We start from the raw sequence: 12,260 nt of genomic DNA, 5'->3' as shown, positions 1-12,260 counted from the left end.
ATACATGCTCGTAACATAATGCTTCATAGGCCCGGTGGGGGCGAGTTGGGCCATGTGTTTCATAGCAGGGGAGAGCGGTGCAGCGAGAGGAAGGGAGAGAAGCCATCACTAAAAGATTGGCCCACGAGGGTGAGGTCAGACAGAGACGTCCGGTGAAACGCAGGTGGAAAAACGCAGAGTCACTAGAGCACCAGAGAGGAAGTATTTGTTTCACTTCCAGCTAAGCCCCCCCTTGAGGAAATGCCCTTCCACTTTCAAAAACCCTGATCTGCATTATTTACAGCACCACAACGTTTTCTGCTACCTGTTTTAAATCAAACACAACGTTTGAGTCACATTAATGGTGGTAAGTATTGGTAAAAGCAAATGAAGTGGTGGGAAAAACAATAAGTACGCCTCATTTTCAACTACTTTATAATCACATTATAATTTATAATGTTACGCGTGTGGCGTTACTTTAATAGTGCATTGTGATCCCTTCCATAGATGAAGTAAATCACAAATAGTCCAGAAGACCCAGTTAGCAGAATTAACGTAAATATATATGTGTGTGCGTGTGTTTGTTTTTCTGTGCGTGTGCGTGTGTGAGGTTTACCAAAACAAAATAAAGAGAACTCAAAAAACCTTACATTCAAACACGCTGAGTGAGAATTTAGGGCCTGGATTAAGCAAGAGCTACCCACATTATTGCAACATGGTGAAACCTTCATACTACAATGATGCCCACACTAAGCAAGTGTTAGTTATATTACATACAGGCCATGTGGAAAGCTGCCTCCCACTTTGAAATATTTTGATTAACATTATCTACAGCACCACAATGTTTTCTGCCTCCTCTCCCTTCACCATACACTCTCACAACTTGGTCTTTTACCAATTGATGTTTATTGATGGTGAACATACATGACATTAGGTGCACAACTGTATCCAGGAGACTAAGTGTTAAGTACAGGAAAACAGTCTGTTTAAGTATTTCCAGTCGTACACTATTAACATAGTGTTTTTCTCTTGTGGAAGTTGAATTAATGCTATACTTTTTTAAAGATTATTATAACTACGACTGATATGAAATTTGAGGTTAATGAACATTAATTATGCATTTTTGTCTTCCCACTTGTAAAAGAACTGTGTGGGGCCATAAAGTGTCGTTTTGTATCAAGCAGAGATTTCAACCACATCCACACAGAGCATATTATATGTTACTGTACTCTCAATCCGACTAAAGACCAACTAAAGACAGTTTTGAGGAAAAGAAAAACTGCAACAAACCCCCAGGTGCATTTAGATTTCATACAAATTCAAATAAAACCACATTTCAATTCTGCAGAACATCAACAAAACATGCAGGCAATTTTCATTTGGTGAAAATAAAGAGCTGATTTCGTTGTATAAAATGAGAGGGGAAAAAAAGGGACAGAGGGAATGCTACATTGGTCTAAACTCTGGAACATGTTGGTCAAGGGAGAGCTGACGTTTTAACAGGTAGTTCATTTTTTCGGACTGGTCCCAGACATACCGCGGGAATGCACATTTTTTTCAAGAACATTCCTTGAGAGAAACACACCATTTTCTTCAGTAGTCAATCATATTGCACGTCAATAGTAACATAGTGTTTGTGAGGAAGTGGAGGCAGATGGGGGATTTGTTTCAAATCAAGGTTGCAGACACAGGGATACAATCACATCCACCTCTTATGATGTGGCTTGCACTTGTCCTCCCACTTCTTTTTCACATTTTACAACCCACCTCTCAGCTAGGGTTATATACACTCTCACTCCTCTTTCCTCTAATTTCTCCTAAGGATGCATTGGGTTTAACTGCTTGTACTGACTTAGCTCTGCAGGGTGCTCCTAATTACTGTCAAGGCGACAATAAAATTAAGAATTTCATATAACTCAGACCACATTACTTCCCATGAACAAAACTATTAAGGGAAGTTTCTTTTCCTTGTCATTACACATTATAAATTTTTTCATCACCTCTTCCCAGCAATGAAGTTTATGAGCTGTTGGGAACAGCAGCGTCATCGTGGGGGGAATCCAGCATTAATAAAAATGGCTCCTTATGAGTAATGAGCTCTGTGAGCTGTTCCTGTTTCACTAATATCAGCTACTGAGTTGAACAGCTTCATAGCAGATTCGTTATGAAAATGTATCTTTGTGAAAAAAGGGCAGAATTTGCACTGTTCAGCAGGACTGTAAGAGTATTGTTATGTTTTTATGTGCTACTCCTAATTCCAACTTTAGAGCTGTATTTCAATCCCCTCATCTGAATTTTGTTCCTCACAGCAATCCCAAAAAATAAAGAAAACACCGCGCTGCAGAGCTATCTGCCGGTGACTTTACTGCTGTGAATCTAAACCCAAGGGTAAAAGCACAGGGAACATTAATGAACGGACGTGCAACTCATGAAACTCTCTGAAGCGATCTTGAGTACTGGTGTGTGTCCTTTCTTCCCTCTGCTCAAACACACATCCTCCTGAGGCCACACTCGCAGCAGAACTTTGCGGATTCGACGGGGTACCTGGACCCGCAAGAGTGACAGAACTTGCTCTTCATTTCGTTGTTGTCAACTTCGTTCCCGCCGTCGGCATCTTTCCTGAGAGAGACGACCAGGCAGCAGGGTTAAAAATCTATGTATTGCAAGTGGTTATAAATGATATTTTTAGAGCTGCTGATATTGGTTGTTAATGTTAAAGTATGTATTTATAGTAGTCTAAAACAACTTCTTAACGTAGAGAGTATCTAAAACTCAAGTTGCTGACTGGAAGCAGATTAGACTGCCGAGCTGTATGAAACAAACCACCTTAACCACAAGAGGTCATTATAGATTAGTTTGATAGCATGGATGTTTTTCTTTCTGTCTTAGTTTACCTGGATGAATTGATGTCTACTTTCTTCTTGTTGAGTCCTACTCCAGGGTAAGCGGTCCTCACGGAGCTGTACGAAGAACTTGCTGCTCGTGTCTTCGTTCCCGCTCTAACAGAGGAATGGGGGGGGGGGTTGTTAGTAAGATGTTAGTTTAAAATCAAGGTTTTTTAAACTAAAATAAAATAGACTGATTTAAAGAAATTCTGTTGTTTTCATTGACCTGAACATTTAGATGTGAGTTTCTGTGATTGAGTGATCTTGTCTAGACAAAGAAACCACAGCAAAGTTTTGTTTTTAATTCACGTTGTTTATCAGGCTTAACTTAATTTTAAATTCCCAGAAGTAGGGTTATTATTCTATTGGAAATAAAAGACATCAAGCAAAAACACTGTAGGTGGTATGCAAAATCATTTAAACTGAACCAACAAATGCTTGAGGAAGCATTAGACATCAAATTTGTGTGTGTGTGTTTGTGTGTGTACACTTACCCTGATGGAGGGCTTGTGATACCGGAGGGATTCATCCTCACTAAACCTGCAGAGGATACCTTACCAGCAGGGATTCCTACAGCAAGAGAGATGAGGGAGACAATAGTGAAAGAGCAACAGACATTATCAATTACTGCTGAAGTCCATGTATTAAATGTCTTCACACGTCCACCCGAACCATAGGTCGAGTCCCATTCTACTATCACAGGTCCCATGTCTGTTTAACCTCAGCTCCCACTATCCACCTTGTCTCTCCACTTATCTATCTGAGCACATCTCAGTCTTCACCCTCATGAAAAACGTCTCTCCTTCCAGCATGGTCATTATTTATTATTCCACACTCTCCTCCTGCCAGGACCAGCTAGCAACCATTCAAACCAGATCTCTCTCCTTCACCCACTCCGCCCCCTGGTTCGCCTTGGACCCATTCCCCTAAACCTCTCCGACCTCTTCCACCAGCACACCCCCCACCTCCATCAGGTCCCAAGCACCAAACGATTTACCTTGGGTGACAGGGCATTTTCAGTCACCGCTCCCTCTCTGTTGAACTCATTACCACACCACATCGAAAATGACCCCACACTGCAATCATTCAAATAGGCCCTCAACACCCACCTCTTCAAACTTGCCTTTCCCAAATTGTATCCTTTTTCCCAAAGCGTGTTTGAGAGCTTTGAAAAGCGATATATGAATGCAATGTATAATTATTACAATTACTATGTGTAATAACCGACCAGGCCCGGGTCCTGTCAGACAGCACTGATAAAAGACCTGTGTTTGTGTGTGTGTGTGTGTGTGTGTGTGCAAAGCTGATTGTAAACGAGTCGCGTTTGTTACCTCACATGCTGACAATAAATGTACGTTAAATAGATCTGAAATCACCAGTGAAGAATCACGATAGACTGGTCTGGGTCAGGTATGGGGAGAACATTTCTTGTCTTTTTGGAGTTACAGCTCAAATTTCTGGACCGGTGAAGAACTCAACCTTATAATAATAATAATACCTATAATAAATTCAGCCTTGCCAATAAAAAATGTGCCTCTCCAGAGACTGCCCCGTGAGATGCATGATCAACACAGCAGTACTCTCTTACCTGTGGGCTGTCCGAGACCTGATCTCTGGGGTAAACGAGAAGAGGCTGAGGGGATGGTTGATGTAGCAGGGGAGTTGGCCTTCTTAACAGGAGCTGGAGGCTTGCACTGAGGACAGAGAAGAAGGCCACGCTAAATAAAGACGTTCACTTTACAAAGCATTAATGTATTCACACTCCCTGAAGAACCCCTTACATTTCGTTTTTCACTTCCTTTAACCTGGTATAGAGTGTAGGTGTCTGCTCTCCCTGCACCCTTATAGCTAGGTTCTGTGTCTGGCTCTGCAGAAAGTTATATTGACATGTTTTCAACTGCTACAGAGGAAATAAATCTGTAAAAACAGACCAAATATAGAATCATTCCACAGCAGCACACTGCAGGTGACAGACTGCTCAATGACTAGGGGCAACTTATTATAATGAGAAAAGCAGAGGTCTTTACCAAAGTGGTTAGGATCCTGCCATTTTATAGGCTGCCAGTAATGCATCATGGCAGTTGCTAAGTGACAAGAACTTGTTATGAATAAATAGTGCATTCATGTTGTGTCAGGAAAATCTGAAAAAATTTGCTTCAAGACAGGGAAAATTCACACAAACGCCCCTACTCACGTATGAATAGATACAGATGGACCAGCTGAGGCACATGGTTAGTATGTGTGCATGTGTGTGTGTGTCTGTGTTTTTGTGCACACACAATTGCCGCTGCTGCACTTGTGTTTACCTGTGTGCGACCAGGAATCTTCTTGACCTCTGCTGGTTTGCTCTTGTTGGGATTACGGGCGGCCTGCTCCTGGCAGAACTTGATGTGTCTGTCGGCTGCACTCTCGTTAAACCTCCGCTGACAGTGAGGGCACTGAACATAGTCTGAGGAAGATGAGAAAATGAACCAGTGGCAGCGCCGACTATAAATCATCCAGCCATATACACTTGTAAGTTTAAGCCCACAAAATGGTACAATGCCCTCATTTCCAAGCAATATTTGTAATTTTTACTTTGCTGTTTCCAGTCTTAATACATCATTTCTTGATTCATAAGCAGTCTAAAAAAGAATGTGTGGGCCCAGCTAATTATCATGTTGAAGTTATCATCACCCTTGTAGTTCTTAACAGATGGTAATTCAAGCAACGAATCAATTATTAAGTGTAAATCTCACCATGGAGCTACGTTAGAGGTTACCTGGGTCAAATGTCGGAGGAGGAGGTGGGGGTAACGGTCCCCCGTCCTTCATGACCTGAGTAAGATTTTTCGCGGCCCGGATAGTAGCAATGAAGTCCTCATGCTTCCTGCGCCAGTTGGACGGCTTCTTGGGGGGCTCTGCCTGGCGGGAGGAAACACAGAGGACGTGTTTTTTGACATAGTATGAATTTCTCAAAAAATAATGCAGAGAAGTGCTAGTGTAGAGTGCTAATATCTATGAACCTGTGCAATTTGGAGAGGATCTGGATAATGATTCAGATTTGAGAATAACTTGTCGTATATATTTTGGGGAGGGTGATATTTATTCAGTTACTGTCGAATAAGAAATTATCCTTTCCAGTAAAATCCATGTACCCTTCTAGTTCCTCTTATTTCTGAGTCATGTTTTATTGAGCGCAGCTCTCAATAACCGGTTACTACTGTCAGCATTAATGAACTTTGTTTCCCTTTTTAAATGTCTCTTTGTATCCATAGTGGCTGATGATTTCTGACAGCAGCAGCTCGGGTGGTCTCCTCTAATCTGTTTCAGTGGTAACGCATCGTTTCCTGACTTCCAACTGTCATAATGTTATGGTCATCACATCCATAAAACATGTTTGTCTGACAAACATAAAGAAATAAACAATTTACTCCTCAGGATCTTGACTATGCAACACGTTTGGGTATAATTTTACATCCTGAAAACTGAACTGTTATTTTCAGCACTTGTTGAGGACTTCAATATAAAAAAACAGAAGTATTTGTTTACCCAGGTTTTTTTGTTGACTCGTCAAAAATTAACAAGAGCCTATGACACAGAGTTATAGTAGTGAAGTTAAAACACAGATGGAATTGAGGCAGAAAAGGGGAAATAAAGAAATAAATCAACCGTAAGAAAGTGATTTTTATTTTACTAATAGCTACCACAAAGGCAAACAATTTCTAAAACCAGATATGGTGGGGTTCCAGATTAATTATGTTTCTGGAAATTCAAGTACACAGAAAGAAAAGACAAATAAAGGCAAATCAACTTACTTTCCCAGTAGCAGATGTACTTTGTGACTGAAATACAATTTAAATTGGTTACATTTTAAAATAATCTGCCAATACAAAATACTGCATGTCTTAAGTGGAAGCTGCAGAATTTGATAAATTGTATCTACTGACCTAGAAATGTTGCATGTAAATATTTAAATCGCTGAACTTTAATATCCAGGATTTTGTGTGAACATCTTGAGAGATGTTCAATACGGTTATTACATGTGAAATCTTCACACTTTTGAGCCACAACCGTCACAGCTCTTGATGCTTTTTTTTTCATGTTGATTTGGTCACATCAGAAACCTATGGAAGCAAAATGTCTAGTGCCTCAAATCCTAATTAAGAGAGATATGAGTTTGAACCTTTTGGTGGGGCACTCTGTGACTTTGACTGGTCACATCTCCTTAAATATAGTTCACAGACAAATTGTTGGAGTCTCTTTTCCCTATTTATCAAAACAGTATATAATCCAAACTATAAAAAATAACAAGTTTGTTCTCACATTGAGGATCAACTTGAACTTGGTGTTGGAGTAAAAGTTGGATTCCCATTTTAGGTGCAGCCTTACCTTTGGTTTGATAGGTTTGAGTACAGAGATGTCTGTGCCCTCCGCTCTCTGTCTACTGGAGTCAAAAGTCTTTCTCCTTTTAGTCATTGTTTTTAGGCAGATTTTAGCATGTTTCTCCTGTGGGGGCAGAGAAAAAATTACAGTAATCACTGTATCTTTGATGATGTTAGATTAAACTACTATATAATCACATTTTATAAATCAATTATTCAAGTGGCATTATTATTTTAATAGTGCATTGTGATCCCTTCATAGCTGATGTAAATCACAAATAGTCCAGAAGTCTCAGTCGTGTGTGTGTGTGTGTGTGTGTGTGTGTGTGTGTGTGTGTGTGTGTGTGTGTGGTTAGGGTCAGAAAGGGGAGGAATGAAAACGCAATAAGGAAAACCATTACGTGTGCTTATATGAAGACACAATGAAGATTATGTGACTGCTGTACACAGGCCTTAAACCGAATGACTGTCAGCACACCAAATATCAATCTATGGGTACTTTAATTGAACCCATGATTACGAATGAGAATTTAGAAGTTTGCCCATTGAATGTACTGACATCACATACACAGTGCAGTGCACACGCTTTTAGCTGGACTAATTACCAGGACCAGACGTGACAACATCCGAGGAAGCAACAACAATCTTGAAAGGTCCATTGTGTTAGATTTAGGTGAAAGGGATATATTGGCCGAAACTGATCACAAAACAATCCTAGTGATGTTTTCAATACTGTGTTTCATATAAATTGCAGGAGTTGTTGTTTTCTTTCCCCATGAAGGAGCCCTTTATATTTAAATACTTTATATTTAGGTCAGGAGTGGGTCCTCTCTATGGATAACACCTTTTTTTTTTTTTTACTGTAGCCGGAACTCGACAAACTAAGAACCTTTTGAGTTTTTATGATGACTGAAGGCTACCACATGTTCTCTGTCATGTTTGGAAGGGGGGGGGTGAGGTGAGGGGCTATTCAGCTGCAACATGCAACTTCACCACTAGATGTCACTAAACTGTACAAACTGAACCTTTAAGGGTGATAAATATATAAACATGGCATGCTGATGGGTCCTGGTGACCACTATGACGTCCTAGTGCTGGGATACTGGTGACTGGCCTCACCGGGCTACACCAGTGCCAAACCAGAACCATCATAAACCATCATTATTTCCATGCTGATCAATGCTGGTTTATTTAGCAGAGGGAACATATCAATCTAAGGGCGTGGTGTCTGAATAGTCCAAGTGGTGCCACCCTATATTTTAAAACTATTTGTTTTGTTAGTACAACGTCATAGCTCCCCTGCTTAGACTTTTGAAGTAAAGACACACATGTTTTAGCACAATAGCAGGTACTAATCCTTGTTTCCAAACCGTGTTCTCTAAATGTGAAACATCTGCTTCCACAAATATAGTTTCCCTGCATTGTAAACACTTTCATCTTCCTCACAAAGAGCAGTGCGGGGCACTGCAGGCTGTTTGGGACGTAGCCAAGGACGCAGTTTTGTCCAATCACCTCACATCCTGTCAGCTGATGATCACTGAGGAAAACACTGTGACCACAGAAACCTCGGCACAACAACAGATCGGGCTTCGAGTCAAAGACAACATTATCTTGATTACATATTATTAGTCTAAAAAAAACACTGCACTGCAGACACGATGACTGGGAGAGGATTGTTGTAGCTTTTGATTTATTTTACCAGCACTTTACGGTTGAACGATCTCTTGCAGGTGTTGCACTGAGCCAGATCCTGGGGGGCTCCATAGTCTGCAAGTAAATAAATACACAAATAAATGACAGATTGAAATAAATGTGTGACACAAGCAGTTGATGAGTGAATCCACCAACAATGTCCAAATGCTGATAACAAACAAAGGTAAGCAGGTTGTGTCTCTGGTAACATATACTTAAGCAGTGTATACACACCCACATATTTATGCATAATTATATAAATGCCCGTCAGAATAACGGTACACCGGTTTCATTCATTTGACAGTTCATTGGTTAGCATTATGCTAACGCTGGGGCAGCTACTGTGGCTAATATCAGGATCAAACCCACAGACACACACAGGGAGAAAGAAAGAGCCGTTAGCCTTTGGTGACACCTAGCATGACAACAGCTAACCCCTGCTAAAGAAGAAGAGGTTACCGTCAAACCTAACGTGTGATATAAGCATGTATAAGCTGCTGTCATTGAGAAGATGGATCCTGAGCGGTTATAACCACGATTATGCCTCATTACAGCCACAACCTGAACATCGTTTCCTCTCACCTTCCACCTCCTCCATCATTTTTGTTATTTTTCTCTGGAGCTGCTCCCGTTGTTACGAACCGGGAAGAAGGAACAAGAGGACTCCCCCCTACGCACTTCCGGCTTGGCTCACATACAGAGCGCAAGGTCCCTAATTCGTGGCGTTACCTCTGTACATGTGTCCACTGATAACATTTAATACAGACACGATTATTTGTGTTGCCTTCTTTGGTTTGTCAGTGATTCAAGCATGTTGCATAGTCAAGATCCTGAGGAGTAAATTGTTTATTTCTTTATGTTTGTCAGACAAACATGTTTTATGGATGTGATGACCATAACATTATGACAGTTGGAAGTCAGGAAACGATGTGTTACCACTGAAACAGATTAGAGGAGACAACCTGAGCTGCTGCTGTCAGAAAGTCATGTGTTCGTGGTGTTGTGTTATTTACTTTTGTTTATTCAGCTCTGAACAGTATCTGCGTATTTTCACGTGCTCCTCGGAAGGTCCCGTTTTCCGAATCGTGAGGTATAGATCAGACCTCGGTTTGACAATGGCATGTGGAAGAAATATGGCCGCCCTTAACAAAATGTGTTGCTTTTACAGTTTTTAAACATCACGTTGACTTTGTAATATTTGCGTGATAACAGAGAGCAATGAAAAAGGATCACGTGTGAAAGGCTCATTTAATTTCAAACATATGCACTTTAATCACAATTAATCCTAAACACTTTTGTATTCACCAAAAAGTGGCGTTTAGGCAGACGCACGTGTCATGGGAATCGCACGCGAAGCCATGCTGGGATTTGACTTAGCAAATTCAATGTTTGAAAATGAACCATCTTGACCTCACTCATCTTTGGTAACCAAGAGTAACGGCTTGTTGGAAATGCTGCTTCAAGTCCCAACATCCGCGAATCCCATTGGCTGTTGGAGCACGGTGTGTGTTAATACAAGGTAGGTTGAGCAGCAGGTGGAGCCTGGGAAGGTATTTCTGAATATTATTCACATTAAATCATCTCAACATTTTTCAAGTGGTGAATAAATTGGTTGAATCAGACTCAATGAATTGAAAGAAGGTCAATTCTACATTGCAAATATATTAATTAATCTATTCTAATAATGGTATATAGAGCTTTCAGTGCTCCCCCCCCCCCCCCCCCCAAACACACACACAACCAAGTTGTATCTTTGTTTCCTTTGTGAGCTGAACTACTCGGAAGTTCCCAGTTCAGCATATTGAGTACATGTGCCAACTGAATAGAGCAATTCACATCCAGATGCTATGAGACCACAGCAAATGTGATGCCTCTGCGGCCTGTGTGCTTTCACTACAACAAGGTCACTGTCTCTCTCTCTCTCTCTCTCTCTCTCTCTCTCTCTCTCTCTCTCTCTCTCTCTCTCTCTCTCTCTCTCTCATACACACACATATACACACACTGAACAGTAAGGGTCCTGTCTTGTGCTGGCAGCTGACCTTTTAGCTTTCATAGTCAATTTGAGTGCCAGTGTTTCTTTGATGTGAATATTTGGATGAATAATAATACACGATTGACTTTCAGATAAGATTAGATAAGATACGATTAGATAAGATAAGATAAGACAAGATAAGTTGCCATATTACAGAAGCAAAGGGGATAGTGAAAGTACACATTCAGTACAATAATCAATAAGTAGTAGTGTAGTAGTATAATGTAAAACTGTATTGCTAAATGTGAAAAATATTAATGATATAATATAATATAATATATAATATTATAATATAATATTATATAATATAAAAGGTTCATAAAGGTTTTATTTTGAAATCCTATCCGGAAGTTATAGTGTTGTAGCAGTGGCTTGATGTGAATGATGGGAAATACCGAAGAGCTGCTGATGTGATCGACCCCCTGCGAATATTGGAACGCCCCCCCCCCCCCGTACTCTAAACAGGTACTGATAATACTAGCAATAATAAATGCAATCATAATTATAGGGGGGTAGTGTGCGTGTTTGGCCGCGTGCATGGCTCAGTGGGGGACGTTGATGTGCGTGCAGGCTGCGTTCAATGAACTCTTTGTCTTTGTGTTACCTGGCAGAATGATAGATATTGATGTATCATCAGTTTGGGTAAATCTCTACAGTGTCAACAATCTTAGTGATTTGTGGCCGTGCGCACGAATAGATTTGATGGACAGCTGCTCTTCCACTTTAGCCTCTGAACGTGTTGGAATACGTCAATTATTTAGTTTATATTCTAACAAAGGTTTTCTGGGGACGGGAGCCAGCTCAGGGTATTAATTCATGAGCGAGTAAAAAGAAACAATGTGATCCTGTAGAAATAAGCAAAGCTGTTGAGGTATTGATAATATAATTATGAATAACATGAGTGTTTCGGTGTGTGTGTGTGTGTGTGTGTGTGTGTGAGTGTGTGTGTGTGTGGGGGGGGGGTGTTAGTGTGTGTGTGTGTGTGTTTGTGTGTGTGAGAGAGAGACAGATATAGACAGATAGAGACATAGAGAGAGAGTTGGGCATCAGGCCCTGACCACCCAACTATCCCTGCACTGCTCTCATCACTCACCAAGCTCTCTGTGTGTTTGGCAGCAGGACAAATCAAATAGTTGCAGAGCAGGAGCAGCCAAGATTTATTTTGATTACTTTCATTATTGCTCAGTAACAAAGAGGGCAGGGCGCTACGGTCGTCCTGAAGTGCAAATCACAATCTCTGATTATGTAAAAACTCTCGGATGGATTACCATGAAACTTGTTCGTACACATCTTCTGGGGAAACTCTTGA

The 12,260-nt window shown here is 40.7% G+C and overlaps 1 protein-coding gene across 2 annotated transcripts; it reads right to left on the bottom strand.

Annotated features, from left to right (window-relative positions):
• Positions 1–866: 866 nt before the first annotated feature.
• zc2hc1a (zinc finger, C2HC-type containing 1A) lies at positions 867–9,578 on the bottom strand. 2 transcript variants are annotated; one of them, XM_062379830.1, is made up of 10 exons: positions 9,502–9,578; positions 8,927–8,994; positions 7,235–7,351; positions 6,661–6,687; positions 5,626–5,767; positions 5,171–5,313; positions 4,453–4,558; positions 3,359–3,434; positions 2,874–2,978; positions 867–2,598 (listed from the first exon to the last, which is right to left on the bottom strand). In XM_062379830.1, the coding sequence occupies exons 1-10, from the start codon at positions 9,518–9,520 to the stop codon at positions 2,463–2,465; spliced, it is 939 nt and encodes a 312-aa protein (XP_062235814.1). In that variant the 5' UTR covers positions 9,521–9,578; the 3' UTR covers positions 867–2,462. The 2 variants fall into 2 exon arrangements, with proteins under 2 accessions (XP_062235814.1, XP_062235815.1); XM_062379831.1 differs by lacking the exon at positions 6,661–6,687.
• Between the last annotated feature and the right edge of the window lie 2,682 nt (positions 9,579–12,260).

This window comes from Platichthys flesus, chromosome 21 (genome assembly GCF_949316205.1).
Source record: "Platichthys flesus chromosome 21, fPlaFle2.1, whole genome shotgun sequence".
Taxonomy (NCBI): Eukaryota; Metazoa; Chordata; class Actinopteri; order Pleuronectiformes; family Pleuronectidae; genus Platichthys; species Platichthys flesus.
This window is presented reverse-complemented; position numbering and strand designations above follow the sequence as displayed.